The sequence below is a fragment of the Echiichthys vipera genome, assembly GCF_963691815.1.
Source record: "Echiichthys vipera genome assembly, chromosome: 21".
NCBI classification, from domain to species: domain Eukaryota; kingdom Metazoa; phylum Chordata; class Actinopteri; order Perciformes; family Trachinidae; genus Echiichthys; species Echiichthys vipera.
The window spans coordinates 22,950,222-22,974,138 of record NC_139846.1 but is presented as its reverse complement, the minus strand read 5'-3'; the positions used below and the strand labels follow the sequence as shown (position 1 = coordinate 22,974,138).

General features: G+C 42.8%; 1 protein-coding gene across 4 annotated transcripts in view; it reads right to left on the bottom strand.

Annotated features, from left to right (window-relative positions):
* LOC310963615 (uncharacterized protein) overlaps nucleotides 1-23,917 on the bottom strand; it is a 108,213-nt gene that overhangs the window by 65,360 nt on the left and 18,936 nt on the right. For all 4 annotated transcript variants that reach the window (XM_083936495.1, XM_083936497.1, XM_083936496.1 and 1 more), the window contains exons 2-3: nucleotides 11,765-11,953; nucleotides 9,022-9,078 (exon numbers count right to left, since the gene is read on the bottom strand). In XM_083936495.1, the coding sequence (XP_083792621.1) occupies nucleotides 9,022-9,078; nucleotides 11,765-11,951 (244 nt within the window). In that variant the 5' untranslated portion in view covers nucleotides 11,952-11,953. The remainder of the gene's footprint in view (nucleotides 1-9,021; nucleotides 9,079-11,764; nucleotides 11,954-23,917) is intronic.

Below are 23,917 nucleotides of genomic sequence, written 5' to 3'. Positions count from 1 at the left end.
ACTCAGCTGTACTTTTGTTCAATGTAAATTAGCAAATGTTAGCATGGTCATTTGCTAAACTAAGACGATGAAAAAGGAAAACACCAAACCGACTCAAGCCTCACGCAGTTAATGTAACTGAAGCACTTACAATATACTGTATATGTTCACTAAAAATAACTTTCAATATCACATAAAGCAGGCCAAACACTACCTAAATCGAGACATTTTTCTTCTTTTGTCCAAACCTGGCCCATCCCAGGTTGGCTATCTACACTCTAGTGAGCATGTTAGCATTTAGCTCAAAGTACCACGGTGCCAAAGTACAGTACACTACAGAACTCTTGCATGACTGTGTACTCTTAAGCCTTGATCATACTCCAGTACAGAGGTGGACTCCTGCAGCCTTGCAAAAGCATCTAGTCTGCGGTGTCACAAATTTTGGGCTGCAGTCTCTGCACAGAGCCTTTTGGACTTGAGGAGATGACAAAATTAATGCCACGCGGACCGTTGCAAACACGCAGACGTGGAAAACATGAATTAGCCTAAGAACTCGTACAGTAGGTGGACGACCCTGGAGTCTCTTGTCATTTTATGGGGATTAGCGGGGCATTAACCTGTTAATGAGGATCAACTAGAACCATTAATAGTGAATATGTCACCTCCGGAGTCTGGTAAATCCTTCTGCGTTATTTTTGTAAAGAAGACAGATCGACTGAGAGAACATTTGAGAGAAGAGGTACGAACAATTCTGCTGTTTAAGAAGACGACATGAATCCAACTTAGACTTTTCTTGAAAACAATTTTCACACAAAACTTAATGATAGTGGTGAATGAGGCGCAGTGAAATGAAATCCCTTGTATGTCTGATTCTGATTTCTCTATGTGAAGATCGTTTCAGTTACGCTGATGATGATGCATTGTAGCAGGCTGTAGAAATGAGCGGCTTATGTCATGCTGTCCCTTTTTACTCAGTGCATTTCCTTTCATGATTGAAACCTGACTGAAACCCAGGCAGCCATTGGTTCTGGAAGAGAAGCTATAAAAATGCTGATAGCTGGAAACAGAATTCCCTTTATTTCTTTTATATGTGTATTTTTAATCCATGGAAAGAGGGATAAAGAAATGACTGGTTCCTCTCTTTTCAAAAAAGGGAAGGAGCAATAAATGATCTTTGTAAAGAAAGAGGCACAGCTCTCAGAAGCAACAGAAACTCATTTCCCTGCGGCAAAAACACTAATCTCTGAGCTTTACACTGTAAAAATCCACCACCTTCAAAGGTTACAGCCAGGATGACTAAGAGTCTTGTTCTCTGAGAATGCTGCTAGGATATAAGAATATGTGAAAAAGGAAATAATACTGCGCGTCATATGAAAGGCTGAGAGGGACAGGAATAGAAAGCAATCAAGAGAAGGAAAAAAGCAGTTAGACATTGGAGAAGAGGTTTAGTTCAGGCTGGTTAGAGGAAGAAAGAGAACGCCAAAAACCAGGTAAGTGTGTGTTATATATTGGTTTATTAGCACAAAGTGCGGGCAGACAACAGAGAGAGGCACGTCTATAAAAGTACTCTGAGATAGGACAGACACATCAAAGAGGCTGGATCTAAACACTGATGCACACGTAGGATGCTTCAATGCATCTAGAAAATACAATAAACAAAATTAACAAATGACACAAAGTTCATCACACTGCAGGCTGCTCAATAATTGTGGTGAATGGAGCTGACCTCGACCTTTGACCTCTGAACATATCTCTATGGAAGTCCTCTGTCCAGTTACAACCAGTGAATGATCGGTGCTGTCCCTGCTCTAAATGTACACACAGATGGAAGTGTGTTCGTGTGCAAATCACACTCTGAGATTTCATTCTGTTCGACCAACGACTTGTTATTTCATGGAAGAAAACAGCCCGGTTGGCAGGCCGCACTACTACACCTCATTCACAGATTGTTCTTAAAGGGCCACCATCCTAATTCTGTATATTGGAGGTGAATGGAGTTCCCATTTCAACTCAAGAATGACAAAAGAAGTAAAAACCTATTTGTCTTTCTAGAAACATCCTGGTTTTTGGATCCATAAAGCACCCTGTCAACTGTTTTTACAGGGATTATTTCTCTGGTGGAAAGTAATTCAAATGAAAACAGACACTTTGATCACATGACAGCAAAAACCTGTGTACGGTAAGTTTGTTGCACTAGCATGTGGCTAACGGGAACGTCAATGTGAATTCTAATCCTACTCCACACGTTAACGAGTACTTTTGTAAACAGGGGTTTCTCCTTCATTCTCAAAAGAAAACGCAAAAACATACTGAAGCGCTGTCAAGCTCATGCCAAACCAACAGGCAGCGATATAACCCTAACCCTAACCTTAAAGCTATGTTGGCTGATCAGAAGTCTGCAGAAGACTGCAATGACTCATCAATCACTCCATAACGCATTTAGATGGCTCTGTTCCTCCAGTGGAAGAGTAACTGTACATTTAAGTGTAAGTAAACAGACAATTTTGACCCTGTCCACCATTTTAGGATATGTGGCCTCATTTGTGACGCCTCGCAAAGGAGATAATGGCCCAAACTCTGACGTTACGACGCCAAGACCCTGTTTTCCCTGTTCTACATGACACCATTCACACAGTTTCTACAAACCAAGGTCAAAACGCACAGAAAAAGCCACTTTTACAAAAACACCCATGTGCATGTGGGCAAGGTCAAAGTTAGATTCCAGTGAACTAAAATGTTTGACTGACTAAATCACTTTATTGCTTACATAATTACAATATACAGTACAACAAACACAACAAACACATAGTGTTAAAAGTAAGTAAACACAGAAGTGAGTAACTAAGATAAACAATGATCAGATTACAGGGTAATGGAATAAAAGGCAGCTCAAAGACGAAGGGGACATCCATTACACACATTAATGATTGTCTCTATTTGGTCTAAGGAACAAAGTGCAAAGCAGATAAATAGTCTCAGAGATGTTGAAGAGAGGTGACCTTCAAAGCACAGAGGGCTGAAGCGTCAAAGCAATTCATTAAAAGGAAATATATACAGAAATAAATAAAGAAATACAAACAGTCCTCGGGCGGGTCGAAGTGTTTTTTGTTTGTGTGTTTGTGTGCAAATGTGGGCTGGTTTCTGGGGTGTTGACGGATCAGGCTGGCAGCATTGGCGACTCAATTTGAAAACTTTCAGACATGAGGACAAGGGCTGGCCGCTGAGTGGTGTCTGTGCAGTTGTGCAGTTGTGCGTCTGTGTGTGCGTGTGTGTGTGTGTGTGCGCGTGTGCGTGTGTGTGATGTGAACCTATCAACGTACTGTCTGCTTCAGTGTGATCGTGAGACAGGTGTGCATGATTTGATCTCTGGGTTTTTTATATATGTAAAGCTGAATTCAATTTGTATCTAAATTTACTTGATTGAGAAAAGGACAAGGAGAGAACATCCGATTGGACACAGTGATATAAGTCTAAGTGATCTTTCTAGTCCAAGAAGAACTACGGACAAAAACTTTCGTCAAAACAATTTCAAATGTGATTTGGTGTATGTCCGAAAACACTTGTGTGTCAGAGACACCCAGTCTTCTGAGCGGGGTGAACCACAGAGTGCCAACACATTATGTGGAGGAACAGCATGTTGGTGCGTGTGTGTGTGTGTGCGTGTGCGTGTGTTCGTGTGTGTGTTGCACAGGGAGAGGGAGGAGGTGCACAGAAGCAGAAGCACAGCTGATTGACAGTCGGCATGGCGATGGAGGCGGGTTCTAGTCCTCTGAAGCATGGGGATTGGGAAGGGAGGAGAGAAGGGAAATAACTGGGAGAAAAGAGAAGTGGAGTGAAAAAGAGGCGATGAGAAATCAAGAGGAAGGGCCGAAAGAGTAAAAACAAAAGATGGTTCGTCCAGAAATAGAGAGAATAAAAAGTGGCATAACGGAAAGAAAAAAGAAATAAGCATGAATGTAAAATAATGTGTTTATGCAGAGGGACGAGAAGAAAAAAACAGGATGAGAGGAAGGGATGAGGGGGGGAAAAGGAAGAAAGCAGGTTAGTAAAGCTGTCAAAAAAATCCAACTCATCTAACAAATGTCAAATACTTGACCAACATGCAAAAACACCAACTCTATCTTATTCTGAAGGTCATATGCTAGACTTTAACGCTAACCGGCATCTTATGTTGGTCAAATATTGGGGCAGATAGTTCATAACATACACTTGTGTTTACATGCCATGCGGAAGCGTCATGCGTCGGGGGTGCAGCACGTAGCATCTCAACACATACAGTACACTCTTACATACGCACATCTGTCAGGATTCAGCTTATGTTCCCAATTCTCTGACCCAGTTACTACTTATACCGCCTGCGCCCTCTCCCTGGGGTTGGGCTGGAACAACAGTGATGAATGGATCCAGTGCACCTCGACGAGGCCAGATGCCTCATCGGCTAAAGTGGGCCCACTGGAAACTATTACATCACACCTCGCATTGTACTCTTCTAACAGCGCTGCAGTGTGAGGAGATAGTTTAACCGAATCACAAACAGAGTATCCTTCCTACGGTATTTCTCTCATTTTCAAAACACACATGCACATATAGAGTACAGCTCTGTAGCCATGGTAACACAAGCTACCCCATGCCATGCAAACAGCCAGCCAGCTAAGCGGCGAACATGCCAACGCAGAGGTCTGATTTACATGCTGATCACTCCTCCCACTGTCACCAACATCCATTCAAACAAGATTCCAGTCGTCTCAATGGTCTGCACACAGAACATAAAGGATGGCAGTGGGCAGCGTTTACAGCTTTATCCTTCCAGCAGTGCACCTGTATCCACTGGCAGAGGAAATCAAGTGCCAGGTTGAGTCTTTATAAGACTAAAGTTGTTTTTAATAATAAAGTAGAGTGACAGACTAGGGGGCTGGTGTTCCTCCAACCCCCTCATCATGGTGGCATAACATAAGGGATGGGCATTAAGGGCCGCTAACAAATTTGAATCAGAACTGGAGTTGTACACCTTTGAGCGTATCATTTCCTTTTATCAATGCCAGATCGTTTTTCTGACAGGTGCGCATTGCAAAACAATGAAATTCAGACGCTTCTGGAAACTTAGCAACAAGAAAGAGTCATGGTGGAGAGGACGAAACGGACCGAAGTGTGGTGTTTTAATAACGTTAGCTTGCAAAACCTTAAAATCTCAATGAAAAAGAAAGCCGTACATGTTCTATCTCACATCTCATTTCATCTACGCTGTGTTCAGACTCAGAGAATAAAACAGTTGAGCAAGACAGACTTTTTTGTCACAACGGAAATTGATCAGGAATCGGAAAGTTAAGCAGAGTCAATAAAGATATTGGTATCAGTTCAAGCTCCAAAAACATTAGAACTGGCAGTGCTCTTGGGGGTGGCAGTAGCTCGGTCTGTAAGGACTGGATAGATTAGGACGCCGGTTCAGTGCAACGCAGACCCGATACGGTGTGGACTGGTGGCTGGAGAGGTGCCAGCTCACCCTCTGGGCACTGTCGAGGCCCTTGAGAGGGGCAACGAAACCTCTAACTGTGTGGAGTGTCAACTATGTGGCGGCCTTTTCGCACTTCATGGTCCATCAGAATTATTTGATCTGACTTGCCAAAGCTCCTCCGTGCAGTCCAGATATGAGCGGTGAGTCGAAGTAGATGAAGAGGATGAAGATGAAGAGGAGCAGCGACAGGAACTCACAGTTTGGGTGGACATCACATCTCCAAAAGGTTGTCGAGGTGAGTTACGTTCATGTAAAGAAAACCAGCTCGGATCACAGCTGCTTGCTGTCAAGTCAAATACACAACTTAAATGTTGGTTCACAACACACCAAAAAAAACAAATAAACACTGGCACTGCTCTGCCACCAGGTGTGTGGAGCTTTAGCTATATTAGATTTAAGCACCACTGGTTTGTTGCATTTCATTCTGCTTTTACTGACAAAAAGTCTGAAAACGGTTTCTTTAATCTTCAAAACTGAAGTGAATTTTTCATATCATCAGTAACGTTGACGTGACATGATAGCAAACATACATTTTACTTTGTGTGCAACTAGCAAACACACTGGGCACAGGCTGGATTTACTAGTGTTAATGATATGGGACGTGCATGGTCCTTCCTTCTCTTTTCCATGTCCGAACAGACGCACATAAAATGGCGTCAGAACCGCCGTAGGCCTCGTGCTCGTACACTTGCGCATGCTCGTGCTCGTACATGTGCAAACGTGCTTTACAAAAGCCCACCTCTCCCAAACGGGCCGTGGTACGGTTGCACTCACACTGGTCAAACGAACTAGACTAGAACTAGAACTAGAAACATGCTTGGGCACGGTACGGATGGACAGTGTATGTGCGACCTTATTTTTCGAAGCGCGCTTTAGTTTTACCTTCTTAGGTGGTGGGGCATAAAGCAGATCCTTAAGTGTCACTAACAAACTCAGCCTGCTACTTGGTCATGTAAAAATGATTATAATGAGTTAGTATTTGAAGGTGATCTCACTGCAGATACAGTATGTGCAGCTGTGGGGATTGTCTGTTGTCAGTGGAGGAGACCTCACATACCAATTCATACACCCATGCACAATCCTCTCTCTGCTAAAGACATGCGGCGCAGCAGCTCCGCAGATTAAAATGGAACGGCTGCGTGACAACAAAAAAAGTGGAAACAGGAGTATGTACAGAGCAATTCTGTTAAAGCTGAGAGATGAGGTGGGAAAAGAGACCAGACTCTTGAAAATAATCAGATGAGCTGATTTCTAAAAATGTACCCCACGTAAAACACACACACGCACACACAGACACACACACACACACACACACACACACACACACACACACACACACACACACAGAAGAAACAGTTCCTCTCTAGGTCTATATCAGTAAGCGGACAGCCAGCAGGGCGGATGGAGCTCTGATTCATTAGACACAATAAATGTTCCTCTCCAGAGCTGCGTCTCCTCTCTGAGGTTAATTATCTCCAATAAGAGATAAGAGACACTAGAAGGGTTTATTTACATCTCACACAACAAAAGAGCTGCTGAGTGGGAGCTTCAATGGCCGTGTGATTCCACTTGTTTAAAAGAGTGCAATTGATATCATCAGGGCAACAATTTGGCAATCTCTTCTTTGTCAATAATGATTCATTGTCATGCAACGACTGTGCAAATGGCCTTCTTTGCATTTCACAGCTGACTGAAATGAAGTCTTGATGATTAGCTCTCACCCTGAGCTGCTATGCAAAGTTGCAGCGGGTGACACCTTTGAACACATCTTTGAACTGATTTCTGTTCAGGCTTTATACTGTGACCCCTCCTCCCGCACTGATAAAGGGGGGGCAAGATGAAAAACAGGTGGTCTAATCAAGACCAGCCGTCATATGATAAATGTGTAAAATATGATGCATTGTTAAAGATTCAGCACCTTATGATCACTAGTCTCCAAAAAGACTGTATACTTCTTAAACTTCTCTGGTCAATTGAGTTTAGCCGCCATGTTTTCGATCTTTATGCGGTCAAAGTATCTGTCAAATTTATCTCACATTTTATCATTAGAGGCTTCGTTACATGGCAGTGAAGTGGGGTATATGGCCAGGGTAAAATTACAAGAGGGTTTTGATCAAATCTTTAAGGGGGCAATCACACTGTCCATCCATACTGTGCCCGAGCACCTTTCACGGCTAAAGTCTAGTTCCTTTGACCAGCGTCTACGCACGGTACGCTTGCCGGCCACGTACATGTACATGTACGAGCACGAGCACGAGGCCTACGGTTCTGAGGTCATTTCGTGTGCGCCTGTTGGAACATAGAAAAAAGAAGGAGGGACCATGCGCGGACATTTAACAACAATGGCGGTGAAAGGTTCACGTTGGTGTGATGCGGAGGTGGAGTGTTTACTGCAGATTTGGTCGATGAAAATATTCAAAAACAGTCGACAAGACGCACAAAAACTCAGAGGTCTATGGAAAGATTTGTAAACAAAGCGACGCATCGTGATGACGTCAATCAATGCGTGTGACGTGTTACGGCGTGATGACGTATAGGCAGCAAGAAGCATTTGCGCCGAGGCCTAGGTAGTGTGAGTACAAACGGGCCTGGAGGGGGGGACAAGGACCCTAAAGTACGGGGCACGGTACGGATAGACAGTGTGAGTGCGCCCTTAGATCCTTTCTAAGTAGGGGGCACAGTACAGTAAATAGATATTTTACCCATTTTAATGCAGGCATGAGTCACGGTAATGTGGGCATTGCGTTTAGATGAACGGTGTTTGGCCTGTGTCTGCGGAGCATCAGAGATCTGCCGAAATGCACAAACGACACATAACACGTGTTGTTACGAAAGAGCTCCGACATTCATCTGAACCCAATGGCCACATGTCCACGATACAAACCTGCCTTAAAATGAGGTAGAGTAGAGAAAAGAGTATCTCTTTGAGACATTTTCAACGGTTTCCTGGGTAAATAATAATTTTCATCGTTATTTTTAAGCCCTATTCTCAACTGACCTACTCAGACTGAAGGTCTAGGGTAATTCTGAGAGAAGCAGCCTTGTACTTAAGAGGACACTGAAAGGATGTTAGAGAGCAGTGAGAGCAGCTCACATGCCGCTCTCAAAGGCTACTACTAACACTAAGAATAGACACACACAGATTTAACAGCTTTATTGTGTGTGTGTTTGAGATTATTTCCTCTTTTTTTCTGCAGCCACATTTCTTTTGTTCCTGCTAACATACAGAGACAGCTGACGAGGGATTTTATTGCCTATACTCGGTTTCACACACACACACACACACACACACACACACACACACACACGCACACACGCACGCACACGCACACACACACGCACGCACACGCACACACACGCACACACACACAGTGAGAACCAAACTGAGGTGAAGAATAAAAAGGAAGTTAAAAAAAAGTCGAAAGACAAGAGCAGACTAAAAAAAAGCCCACGGCCGATGGATGAGGATGAAGAGGCGGCCACCTCAGCAGATTGACCGACAGCAGAGGGAATTGTGGGATATGTCTTACCAGGCTTTTGCACCCCATGAGCTTCCTGCTCTCCATTCTCCAACGTAGCACCCGCGTCTGCACACACACACACACACACAAGCAGACACATTACTAACCATCTGAGTTCTGATGGCTTGACGAGATAGGAAATCAAACTGCAAATATGGACTGGAAATATGATGCACTGGGCCTGGCGTTAAATGGAAACCACTAGCCCTGACTTTGAAGGCTTTTTAAAGGGCACCTCACTGTACTGCAGGCATGTGTGTTGGTCAGACAGGGGCAGGCAGAGGGCAGCACGTATTGGCTGGTGTCAGTTTGGGATTGTGACAACTGACTGCTGAATCACTGAACTATATTTATCTAACTTGCACACGTTCGGGCTGCTTGACCATGGATGGGGTGGGGTGGGGGGGAAAATCACATTTAATCACTATTATTTTTGTCCCTACTGAGATCACGATTATTTAACATGATTACTCACTGACTTCATGCATTCACTGAGTTTTAAAAAACTTTTTAACCATCGATTTTTTTTAACTTTAAATATTATTCAATTGAAAAACAAATATATAAATAAATACCTAAACAAATACACATGTTATATGAATATGTATAACTCATTTGATAGTATACAAAATAAAGAAATGTTGTGAGGTAAGTGCGCTTCCACGACCTACTGACAGCAATCAACCATATATTCAAATATGAAAATAATACACAATAACATAAGAATGCAAAAACCCAAAACTACATGCGAGAACACACAGAGACACAAGGTGCGATGTGTTTGTGTCAACACGAACACACTGATCAAAAACAGGTACGGGACACTCGTCTAACACATCGGTCACCACGCGTGGACATTACGTGTGCATCAGGGCACCAAACCAACGAGTCCGGTGAGAAAAAAAAGACAAACAAAATAAATCTTCATCCATCCAGCGCTCTCTCGTCCTGCTGACAGAGGACAATCATTTGCGGACTGCCTCTCCCCGCTGTTTGGGCATTTGGACAAACGCAGACATGCTGACACGCAGCGTGCCACAGTTGATCGCTGACAACACCGCCCACGGCCCGTCCTACGGCTTGCTGTCACTGACGAGTGCCCACACACAGTCTGACTGTCTGACCAAAGTGTCTGGGTTACCAAAACATGCCCGAGAGCTGAGTCAGCCCCGGTTAACTGTCACTTTCTTTTATCCGGTTCACTCGGCTGTTTGTGAGATCCATCTGTTTACTTACCTTCCTATAAACTTATCTGTGCTTCTGTACCTATCTCTTCTACACTGTCTCCCCCTCTGTTATTAAACATTATGATGTCACAGTGAAGTTGACCTTTGACCCTTTTGATATGCAATGTCATCACTTCACTTATCCTTGTAGACATTTGTGTGAAATGAGGTCAAAATTAGCAAAAAATGCTAATTTTGTGATTAGTGAGGTCAGAGTGACCTTGACCTTTGACCTCCAAAGCCAGGAACCTAAATGGACATTTCTGCCACGGTTGAAAAAAACAAACCTCCAGGGGTTCCTGAGATATTGTTTTCACGAGAATTGGATGGACACACAGACGGATGACGCGGAAACTTCATGCATAGTCGCTGCTGTCGCCGGCACGGAGGCATAATAAAATATCAGACATGAATGCAACAGTAACTGAACAATGGCTCTTACAAAGTCTATTGAGGTAAAGGGGATGACACGCAGCAAAGGGCCCTGGGCCGGACTCAAACCCTGACCACTGCAGGATGGACTTAGCACACACTCAATGGCACATACTCTTGCTAATGAGCTACCAGGAGGGCTTATGATTTTGTTTGTTTCTTTAAAGCACAATGACCGAGGCCCATGACCTAGTCAAGGGCATATTCCTGTCAGCACTGGGGGGGAGGGTTATCCTCATACACTAACTACTTAATCTTGAGCACCTGCACTGGAGCAGGTGGGGCATTTTGACAGGAAGTGCTCAGAGTTGGGTTACATTTTCCTGCAAAGTTCCCAAATTGTATCAGTGGTCTGGGATATGCAAAGCAGTGACCGATACTCTGCTCATCTGGGGGCTACTATCTTCCCTGGAGCTGAGTGAATGGCACCGTGGTAGATCCAAAATGGCAGCCAGTGTCCGGATACTATCAGTCATTTAGGTGCAGCTGCAGCTCATGTTACATAACAAATATTCTCACCATGTTCAGGATAGATGGGATCAGATACAGAGGTAAACATAATTGTGTTCAGACAATGATCACCTGCTGCTTCAGGAGATGAAGTTCTTTAATACTGAAAGCTGATTTCAAATCTATCATGACGTAAACTGCTCCTGGGTGAGACTTCCTGGAGAAGACATGTCTCATCCTTCCTCCTTTTCTGCTTTTCACCTGTCTACATCTGGTCCCATTCATAACTTTCTCTCAATCATGCCTGCTCACCTCTGCCACCATGTCCTGGTTTCCCTGATAGTCCCCTCAGAGAAGGGAAGGATGTGATTGGTTCAGAGACAGCAGCTTTATTGTGTTTTTGTCTCATAGTCTTCTCTCATAAATGTTCCTGTGTTTTTCCAATCCACTTAACTGCTGACTGTATCAATACAACGTGTGCTTCTCTTCATCTGCGGTAATAGAAGAACACTAAATGGGCATCATCTACTGCAGCTCAGTCAGCGTTGTGCAGCATCCCCTCTCTCTCATTACTGTTGTTGTCGTCATGATGGATAATTAATACATCACCCGTGCTCCACTGGGCCCCATCATATCAGTCTCACCTGCCCTGGTGTCGTCGTTGTCCAGCAGGGGCACGTAGTCTGTCTTTCCAACCGTCTCCCCGACCTGATCCTCGAAGGTCTCCGCCTCCAGCTGTGCAACAAAGTCCCTCTCCACCAGGCTCTCCGGGCCCTGCTGGGGAGCACTGTCCGTCAGCGCGTCGCTCAGACTCAGGTCTAACTCCGCCATGGCTGCACGCAAACACACAAACAGACGGAGGAATAAACAAGAGAACAGTAAACAAGTTGTGTCAAAACAAAACCATAATAAAGAACAGCTTGTGAAGTGATTTACAGCTGTCCCACAGTTTAATCATGTAGACCACCCTGAATCAGAGTGGCTCTTACCGAGTGCATCACACAGTGCAGTAGATCACTGTAGCAGCACTTTTCTACCTATATATAGTATAGTTGTGACATCGTGACATGATAGTTGTACAGAAGTCCTGACGGCTCGTTTAAAGAAACGGACTGTGTGCATTTCTCCGTGGATTGAGTGTTTTGATACTTTAGCACCTCAACCTGATTTATAATCCAAAAAGACATAGACGTGTCACTTTTTACAATATGGGAACTTGAAAGTGATAAATACTGTATCACCATCTATCAATCTATTACAAAAACAATCTAATCAATATTAAGAATATAATTCAAATTCAAATTCAAATTCAAAAAACTTTATTTGTCCCCGGGGGGCAATTCAAGGCACACAGAGCAGCAAATAACGACAGTGCAACTACACAAAAACATTTTAACCTATCAACAAAATGAAGTGTAAAAGAAGAATAAGTGTCAGGATGTTAGTGTGTTAGTACAGGTAGAATAAGTGTCAGGATGTTAGTGTGTTAGTACAGGTAGAATAAGTGTCAGGATGTTAGTGTGTTAGTACAGGTAGAATAAGTGTCATGATGTTAGTGTGTTAGTACAGGTAGAATAAGTGTGTTAGTGTGTTAGTACAGGTAGAATAAGTGTCAGGATGTTAGTGTGTTAGTACAGGTAGAGTAAGTGTCAGGATTTTAGTGTGTTAGTACAGGTAGAATAAGTGTCAGGATGTTAGTGTGTTAGTACAGGTAGAATAAGTGTGTTAGTGTGTTAGTACAGGTTAGAATAAGTGTCAGGATGTTAGTGTGTTAGTACAGGTTAGAATCCAGTCACAGAGTTAGATACGAAGAACAGCAGAGAGGAAAGTGTCTAGATGTTAGTACAAGTTAAACACACACAAGTCACAGTTAGATACATAGAACATCGTCGGCGTGAGATGTAGAAAGACATGCGTGTATCAGATGTAAGCAGACATGTGAACCGGTGTATATGATGTAATGTATATCAAGACATCATAACTTTATAAAGTATTATCCACAAAATCAACTTCATGAACTCCTGGAAAAGAAAATAGGGGATTATTTAAAAATAGTAGGGGAAGCTTAAACAGTAGTCCAAACTATACGCTGAATTATAGTCAAAGAAATGCAACTGAAACAATGGTAATATGTCACCTACGATGCCTTTACAACCCAATATAGACCTTTTTTACCTCAACCTCAGACACAAATCAAATCAAATCGCCAAAATACTTGTTCATTAATGGTCACCATTTAATAATAACAGTTTTCTACCAAACTCTGGTAAATTGGGAGAGGAGGAGACGGAGATTGAAGCTGAAATGGAGAGGTAAAGATCAGAGAGATGGAGGTAGAGCTGAGAGAAGGAGGAACACATTGAGTGAGAGAGGAAAAGAGATGGAAATGGGTGGTGGTTAAAGGAAGTGACAGGGCAAAATCAATTTTAACTCAAGCCTGACGCAACCGTACGACAACCATATTACAACCTATTGCATCACAGTTAAAGGGAAGTCCTACATATGACAACCACAATAAACAAAACGACTACATCTATTAGCTTCTTTTATGGTCAGGGGAAAATCTGATGTGAACTGAACTGGACCGCAGGTTTGTGTCCTGTGGAGGCATCACACTAGCCGCTGGACCTGGAGTTAAACCCTGGGATGGCACGCATCCATCCCAGTGCCCCTGAGCAACACACTGAAGGTCAACCAGCTGCAAGGCCTGAGCCTGACCTCTGGTGGGCATCTAAACAAACAAAAGTTGTTGTTTTTTTAATCACAGATGATAAAAACACACGCAATGACACTTTCTACCACAAGGAGGCAATCTGTATGTAAACACAGACCCAGACACAGGAACAGATCCAAGGAGTCATCAGCTCATCTGGGAGTTCAGCTGACCAATGGCCAGAAGGAGAATTTGCAGAGTCATGTTGTGTCATCTTCCAACTATAATGCCAGATTATCTTCGGTGCCAGCAGCAGCCAGCCTCCCTCCGCTCACAGTGTTTATCGGTCTCATCAACATCTTTACAAGTCTCCTTTTATCATCTACAGCACACTTTACATCCCTGCCCGATGCAAAACATGTCTTTCCTCTTTGTTGATCTTCCTTTTCCGGCATTGCTGAAATGGCAGATTAGGGCTCAAGGTCCTGCTCAAGGTCCTGCTCAAGGTCCTGCTCAAGGACGATGCGAGAGAACTCATTTGCTGCAAAGTGGATCAATCCTGAGACCTTCAAGGTATTGCAGTTTCTTTCCTGCACGACTGCCCCTGGGTACTATACTCATATCAATGCATAATTAAACCCTTTTTTCCTGATCTGCAGCCAACAAAGCAGTCCATCGGGAACCCAAACCTATGTGATGGCAGCGCGCATAGTGGTATTATCACAAACATGCATTACAGACATCTGCAGTCAAATATTACCAGCTTTGTTTTTCAACTTTCTGGACAGTTTTCTATTTCTTTGTGAGATCAGTCAGCTTCCTCAAACAGATGCAGCCTACAATCAAACATAACTCCACAGCCCCATCTGCTGGATTATCTATTCATTACCACAAGGGAGCAGGAATGGCTGCACTACATAAAACAGTATGTGTACTTATGGTCAATTGCTGTCTTTTAAGGTTCTTGCAAGTTTCATGGTTTGCAAGTTTCACATTTAATAATATTTTAGAGCAAAGAGTGCTAGTGGAGGTCTCTTCATATGCCCCAATGCACAGAAGCAGATCCATAAAGAAATAGTTTTCCAAGGTAAGTGTGGGAAATACTGGACATGCCTGCAGAGAGCCCTAACCTCAAACCCATCCAGGACCTTTGAGATGAACTGGAAGGCCGACTACAAGTCAGGTCTTATCACCTGCCTGGCCCTCACTAACTACAGATGATGAGCAGATGCAGTTGTTTCATGTGCTGTTACACCACGTCTCCGTCACAGTTCCCTTGTCCAATGGGAGCAGAGTGTGTTAAAGCAGCCTCTTCAGCATCGTTATCGTTTAGATTGTTTTGTGTTTTAAAAGCATCATAAAAAAATATGTTTGCAGCTCATTTATAATCAGTGTGGTGATATATTTGAGTACCGTACACATCATTGTTTTTTAACTGTATCTAGTAAGGATGTCCCCTGGGCGCCTCCCCCTAGGGAGTTTTTCCAGGCACGTCCAGCTGGGAGGAGGCCTCTGGGAAGACCCAGGACCAGGTGGAGAGATTATATCTCCACACCTTCCTGGGAACGCCTCAGGATCCCCCAGTTAGAGCTGGTTAATGTGGCCCGGGAAAGGGTTGTTTGGGGTCCCCTGCTAGAGCTGCTGCCCCCGCGACCCGACCCCGGATAAGAGGTTGAAGATTAGTGATGAGTGTATTTCCTGAATGATGTATATTAGCAGAAGGGAAACTTCCTTCTTCTTCTTCACAGACTGTTGAAAATAGGGACATACACCAAAAAAAAGTTTTGCTCTCAAGGCAAAGTCAATAACTAATGAAGGCAAGGGACTATATAAATAATATAAAACATTTCAGCAACAACACAAAAACTGTTTCCATAAACTATTAAAAACACTCATTGAAGAGCCAAGAGAATAGAAAAATTAAAAAAAGCTCATATATAATAAGACAGGTATAGCATAATAACTATTTAATTTAATAAGATGTTGCTGCAAACAAAAGTCTTCAGCCTTGATTTTCAAGACCTGAGTCTTAAGAGCCTGGTTGCTGATTGAATATAACTGTATAACTAAGTGGGATGTAATTTAGGTAGTGCTCGACGCCACAACAACACGCAGCATTTTTAAAAGCAGGGAAGTAGAGAGTAGACACTTCTATCCTGTGGTCTAGTGCTGTGTTTTCGAGAGGGCGTGCCTTGAAATTTTCCCAGGGGCCACATTTTACCTAAATGGAAACGTGCCAAATGTAGCAACGATCAGAAGTGTACTTTGGCCCCCAAATCATTCAGTGCTTTATAATCCAACAGATTCAAACTTCTTTGAAAGACAGGGAACCAGTGTAAAGACACCAGAACTGGAGTGATGTGATCTACTTTCTTGGTCTTAGTGAGGACTCAAGCAGCAGTGTTCTGAATCAGCTGTAGCTATAAAAACACTGTTACAGTAGACAAGTCTACTAAAGACAAATCCATGGGCAAGTTTTCCAAATCCCGCTGAGACATAAGCATAACCCTTGATATATTAAGGTGATAGTAGGTCTCTTAATGAGCCCATTACAACAAGATTTATGACTGTTTTTTAACAACACATGCTGAATTTGAATCGTTTCTCATTGGCTCCCAAAATCTATCTCAGTTTTTCTGACGTCTAATTGTTCATTTATTCAATGCACAGTGCTTGTATTGGACCATAGTCCCATGGTGATATGGTAATATTAATGTGAATGTTGTCTGCATAATTATAGTAACTTATTTTGTTGTTTTCCATATCTATCTGAGCCAGTGCAGGCCTGTGGAAGAGGCCCCTGAATGGAGCCTTGGGGAACTCCGCATGTTATATCTGTCTGCTCAGATGTGTAATTACCTAGAGACACAAAGCAGTCCCTGTTCTTTGAGTGGAATTCAAACTAGTTTAGTACACTGCCAGACGCTTAAGTAATAGGCTACGTTGTAGTCAACCGTCTCGAATGGGGGCATTCATAAACATTTAAAAAAATATTTTCACAGTGCAGAGCTAGTCTGTCAAAACTACAATAAAACACCTGGGCACATGGACAGTCTGTCGGGAATCCAGTTAGTCAGTAAATCAGTCAGTAAATTAAAACATTAAATTAAAACAAAGGCTTACAAACTCTACATATAGCAAACAATAGGTGGTTTTGGAGGCAGTAATCTACAGTATATACTTTACACATGGCTGGGCGTACTCATTATACGCCTGACTTCCACTGTATCAGTAGTCTAAATGAGCCCCCAGTGCTAAGACCAGGGTGTGTCACAGGAAGACTGTTGCCTACTGCCTCAACCACAAAGCTATGCTGGTCAGAAACACTGCCTCAGTTTCCATATTTAACCCAACATCATCTGTGTGTGTGTTTATTATACAGTATGGCATCTGTGCCAGCTGCAGAGTTAGCCGGGTGACCCATGCCACGTGATATGATTTAACACAAGTTAGACCCGTCAGCCATTTGAATACTAAACTACAGGAGTTTGTTTGTTGCTATTGCTCCTTCAACTGCTATTTCTACAGTAGGTCCCCACATGACCACAGAAGAAGAACCTTTTCATTAGGCTGGGTCCTACAGGGGGATGGATTTGGATCCCAAAATGAGAAAGTCATAAACTCAAGGGGGCACAGCGAGGTGCCGTAGTCTGTGCTGAACTCTTGTTTTCCACCTCCTGCTCACAAGTTTGGTGTGGCCACTCGGAAATAATCTGTATTCAACAAAGGAAGGAAACCCATGGAAGAGGCCGTTTCTATTGTGTTAAATGCTTGGCTGTGTGAATTTATTTGGGGATTAGTCATGTGTGGGTGTGACGGCCTCTCCGTTTTCCTACAGGAATAGCAAAAAAATGCAATCATCCATATACCTAACATTAAAAATAATAAAGAGTAGTGTTTCTTCTATTACCCAATGAATACAGGGTATCAATATGCACTGTAAGAGCTTAAAACAAATCTGATGTCTTTTTTGTTGATACGCTAAACAAAATGAACATTTAAATGAAGTACCGTATTTTCCGCACTATAAGTTGCACCTAAAAGCTTAAAATTTCTCAAAAGCCGACAGTGCGCCTTATAATCCGGTGCTACTTATATATGGAACAATATTGAGCCACAACAGGTCTCGCAACTACGGTGAGCAGCCACCGACTCTATTTTCCCCCGTAGAAGAAGTAACATGCGGTGCATGTTGAGATATATGACTGTGTGAAGCGTGCCGTTTCATTTCCATGTGTGTGTTTGTGTAAAGAGCCCAAAATGGCTCCTATTAAGAGACACGCTTACAACGCAGAGTTTGAACTCAAGGCCATTAGTCACGCAGTAGAACACGGGAATAGAGCAGCAGCCAGAGAGTTGAACATGAACCAATCAATGGTGCCGAAGTGGAGGAAGCAACAAGACGACCTCCCCTGACTGTTTTGTTGACATTCCCTTTAGCGCAGCTCCATCTAATGGATGCAGAACGTAACCCCAGCCTCGACTTCAGCGTTTGTTCTTATAATGCGGTGCGCCTTATAATGTGGTGCGCCTTATAGTGCGGAAAATACGGTAAGTGAATTTACTGGTAATAGTTGCAATAATAAGCAATGGTTGGTTTAACTTTCATTTAGAGCTTGTTAAGACACTACTACCGATGTAAGCTACAGTTAAAGAAAAGATAAATCAATAGCTCTATCAGGACAGGTGCTGTGAAATTCCTTATATGGCAATTTAGCAATGTCTTTTGGAGGGATGGATGATAATTTACTCTGCTAAATTAATAAACAAATGATTTCCCTACGTCCAGGGCAGAATACTTTTAGATCTACCATCTGCATTGCAAGACTACTTGAACATTTTATAAGCTTGCACACCAGTGGAGTAATTATCGGTTATCGGTAATGTTTGTATCGGTGCATCCTTAACAGACGTAGATATTGCAGGTACACTGGTGCGGTTATAGACTGAATGTCAGAGTGAAGATCTGTAAATCTACAAGGGACTGAAAGAGACAGATGGAGAGAAAAGAGTAGTGCGTGTGTGGGTTTTTTCCATAAGCTTCACTTTGGCCGTACACCAACACGGCTCCTATAGCGGTTGTCAGGGTGATGCATGACATAACACCGAAGACCTAATCCCAAAAACCGCTCTGCATTTTCTCCTCCTAGTGTTCCTTTAATATACGACAACACAATGTAATGTTGTGCTCTTAATCCCGGAGAAGCTTAGGTGTCAGGAGTCTTGGAGGTTGTCCTAGTATCTTGCTCAAAGGCATGTGTGGATCCTCTCTGAACTGCTGCTGCTGCTGCTGCTGCTGGCTCATTAGTAGAAAGAAGGTTTTTTATTAAGAGAACTCTACATGACCTGGATCTGAACTCGATCTGGGTTATATGGGGTCAACGATAAGATCTGATGATTCAGAAATCATTAACCCTGAATCATTTCTCAGCCAAATACACAAAAGGAAACACTACACCATTCACACACTGCTACACTGCTCTAAAGCATGCCGCCGAGCAAGGCACTGCATCCAAAACTACTCCAGGCAACTATAAATATCTCAGAAATGTGAAAAGACAAATGCCTCTTCCCTGGTGTAGCATGGCTAAAAAAGTCAGAGATCACTTCCCAAATAGAGATCTTCGGTTGTCTTGTTGATGTCTCAACGCCACTTTTTTTAACACAAGACAATATGAATAAATCAGATTTTGGAAGATGGACATTTGCATAATATAACATCCCATATTATGTGTCACTACTCAAGTTGGAAACACATTATTTCTAGTGGCATCTCTTCTTTATTTTCTCAGCGTATCCATCTGGGGAACTCTCGTTTGAATATCTTTTGGGGAGGGGCGAAAATACTAGTTGCTGATTGGATAAACCATCTGTCAGTCACCACGTATGTTGTTGATAGACGGGGCAAATCAACCAATCAGATAAACGAAGCATATGACGTACTAACAGAAGGCCAAGGCTTGCTCGATCGCTGCGCTCATTTCATCTGGGGAAGCCCCCATGTTGTTAACACTGAACAGTAGCTTCTCCTTGCGTCACACAACCCGCCTCAAAACGTTGAGTGGACGTTCGCTTGGCAACCGGCTCCAATTTTTCTCTGTCACAGGTTACCAGACGGCTCTGCGAGTAAATACAATGGAGCTCGCGAGATCAGGATGGTCTCACGAGGCTATATGATACCCTCATATATATATATACACACACATATGTTCCTATTGCACTTCTGCCGTTGCTACAAGCCTGGCTCAGAAGCTGGAGGTTCCCGATTACAAGCGAACGCAGCAAGCAAGCTCCACCACTAGACCAACCGCTGTCACTAACATGGCTGCGTAATTGCATTTAGAGAAGGCAAGTCACCGCAGACACTCTGACTGGAATACTCAGCAAACAAGCGCTTTCATTAGTGGGTTTTAAGGTCAATCACCACAGTTTTAACTCACTCTTTTAAATAGATAGAAATTAGACAGATAGACAATCAACTGGATGAAAATCTTGAGGATGGTAACTTTGAACAAAGCCGTACAAAGCACTCCATGTTAACAAAAACAGTCGTGACACAGCTGGTATTACGATTGTATGAATTGTTGGGTCTATGTAAATCATAAATAAGTCATAGAGTGTGGTCTATACCTACTCTGTAAAGTGTCCTGAGATAACTTTTCTTATGATTTGGCACTATAAATAAAATTGAATTGAATTGAATGAGTGTGTAATAAGTATTAAAGTAGACAGCCTCAACATGGTCTGGAAAAGTGTTCAGTGGCCTGGGCTCGTAGCCACTGTGTGGAAAGATCACCTCTGACGTCACTTTCTAAGAGAGGTAGGACTTCCTCTCAATGCTCAGCCTGCTCAATTACCATGCTAGTGGGTGTGTGTGTGTTACGCTGGCTGGTGCTGCTGCTTGAATGGGTCTATGACTGTGGTTGTTGTTACTTCTCTTATTACCGTCACTTCACATTAAAGTTAATATAGTGGCTGAAGGCGCATTGAGCATTTTTAGTGTTCTTCACTGTTCTGAAATCATCAAAATGTTTATAGACATAAACAAGTCCGGATTAATAAACGTCATCACAATATTTACTCATCTGAACTTCATAATCTGGATTAATTGTCCTCATTATGACGGTTTTGTGTCCACGTCCATTGACCGATGTTCATCTGTCTTTAATTTCAATGTGGAGGAAAGTATAATGTGTACTATATCCTGTTTGTTCCAGATTTAACAGCTTTATTGTGTGTGTATTTGAGATTATTTCCTCTTTTTTTCTGCAGCCACACTTCTTTTGTTCCAGCTAACATGCAGAGACAGCTGACGAGGGATTTTTTGCCCACACACACACACACACACACACACACACACACACACACAAAAACACACACACACACACACACACACACAGAGGACCTGCTCATACACAACCTGGTGGATTCAATTACAAAATGGAATTTTTGTCTCTAATAGTTCGCAGGAGCCACACCCTGAATCTAACCCTATTAAAAGTATTTACACTGGATTCTCGAGCATTTACACAAAAATAGATTTTATATTGAAGACTGAAGGAAACAACCTGTGTCTTCCAACTCCTGAGTCATGCTTGTAGTGAGGGCAGAGGTGTAATAGGAACGCGCATGTGTGTGTATGGATTTAAGAGGGTAACATATAGGGGACGGACTGGAGGTAGAGGTGAATGTGTTTCAATAAAGTTTATAAAAGAGCAAAAATGTAAAAAAATGACGAGAGGGAGGACTCTGAGAGAAGAGGCTCACCTGCACTTGCATCTTACCACCAAAGAGGCCGCTAGAAACAGCGTATCTCCAATATTACAGTTTATGACTTTAAAGCATAAATGTGCTTTTTGCTCTTTTCTTTCCAAAGTCACATTAACTTAAGAGAAAAATAGCTGCTTTGAATTAAATATCCAACTCCGAATCTTATTGAAAAGCACTACTGTTCAATGCGTAGTTAAAACTGTTTGAAAAGATTAGGCCAATGCGGATGTTACGCTATTTATATGATGTACAGTGAGGATGCAAGACAGGAATAACAGAGAGAATTTGGATTTTCTTTCTGTCAACACTACAGTCCGGTTAGTGGGACGAGAGAGAGAGAGAGAGAGAGAGAGAGAGAGAGAGAGAGAGAGAGAGAGAGAGAGAGAGAGAGAGAGACAGACAGACAGACATGCAGACAGACAGACAGACAATACTCAGGCATCATCCACACTGCTAAAATTTAGTTTAAAAACACCTATCTTTTGCTATGTTTACACCTGGCGCGACTGTGGCTCAGTGAAAGAGTGGATCGTCCTCCTTTCGAGAGATGGGTAGTTCGATCCCCACCTCCCCCGGTCCACATGTCGAAGTGTCCTTGGGCAAGACACTGAACCCCGAATTGCTCCCCGTGCTGCGCATGGGTGTGTAAATGTGTGTGAATGGTTACATTACATTAGATGGTCTGTAGGTGTCCACTGCCATCAGTGTGAACGGGTGAATGTGACAAACACTGTGAAAGCGCCCATTTACCTGGAGTCCACACTACTTCAGCGTTTCTGAGCTGTTGTTTCGAAACACTGCCGAGTCCGTTTTAGTTTGAAACCTCAGGGGTTGTGTTTTAGTCTGAACGGACCAAAACAGAGACTTTTAGAAAACCAAAGACTTAGACACCCACATCAGTCAGTCTCATCGGTTAGGTCGGCTTGTTGTGTGGGTGCTCCTTTTCTTTTGCCATGGCTTCCTCCGGTGATGGATAATGCTCCTGGTACCCTCGTATTTACTTTACACTGGCACGTGCATGATCTCATTACATGATATTTGTTTTCCGGTGATTATTTCTGATACAGAGCTAAAACGCTCGTGTGGATGCTGATCTCCTTTATTAACACTTTTGCGTTTAGAGCGAAAGTGTCGTCGTGCAGATGCAGCGTCAGGTAGACACATGCGCTCACACAGCTTGAGCCTCCCTCAGTTAGTTTACATGAGAGCAGAGGGGGTGAGACGCTGTCATCTGATACCTGTTCACACCCTGTAAATCACAGCTCCAAGTACGCCCACAGGGCAATCCTCTGCTCTGCCATGTTGAGGTGTCATATCATAAAAACTCCTTACCCGACCTTGTTGTGTAAACTGTAGGAATTATTTATCTAAGTAGACCATGTGCACATACGCTGAATGCAAAACGGAGCACATGTGATTACATATTGGTCCAATTGTCAGGTATGTAGCAACTATGACAATCGAAAACAACAACTGAAAATCCCTTATAATGACCATGTTTTATGTGTGTGTGTGTGTGTGTGTGTGTGTGTGTGTGTGTATACTGGGGTCGGAGTTGTCCCAGAGTCCAGCTGCCATCGCACTAATCTCACAGAGATGCTATCGCTGGCATTCCTAGCGGGCCATTCAGGCTATTTCACCAACCACACAATCACAGCACTTTGCCAACACACACACGCACACACACACACGCGCACACACACACACACACACACACACACACACATACACACGCACACACACAATTAGGGCAGGTAAATTTACTTCATTAAGCGCTTAGTTCCAACAGTGTTTCCGATTTTATTCTGCAGTAGAACAATAAATCGATTTTAACTTTTAACTTTTAAACCTGAGGTAATTTATGGAAAACCTCCTCGTACTGTGTCCTAGTGCCGGGAGATCACACCTTAGCCCTCAGGGAATTCACACCTTGTGTTAACAGCATTTCAGGAGTTGTAAAACCGGCAAGATAGAAATGTGGTTCGGCTTCCAACGAATCAATCAAAGCGACACGGACGCACAATAAGAAAAGCTGTTCTTCAATATCAGAAGAATATCTTTTGGGATAGGGTTCTGATCTCAAACATCACGTGATAAGGTTGTAAAACTCCATTTTTGGAGGTAATATTTTAAAGATGCAGGTGTTTTATAAGCTCATAATATCAGAGACATTCCTTTATATTATCTTGACAATATTAGAATTTCAAAGTGGATACAGATACCCAGGAAAAATACTCGGTACTCAATACAATTCTCGATACCACATGGAGAAAGTTACAAAATGAAGGCAGCATTTTTTAAATAAAGATCAGAGCAATATGAACGACATCAATAACAAAAGTTGTGCGACATAGTGCATAAAATAAATAAAATA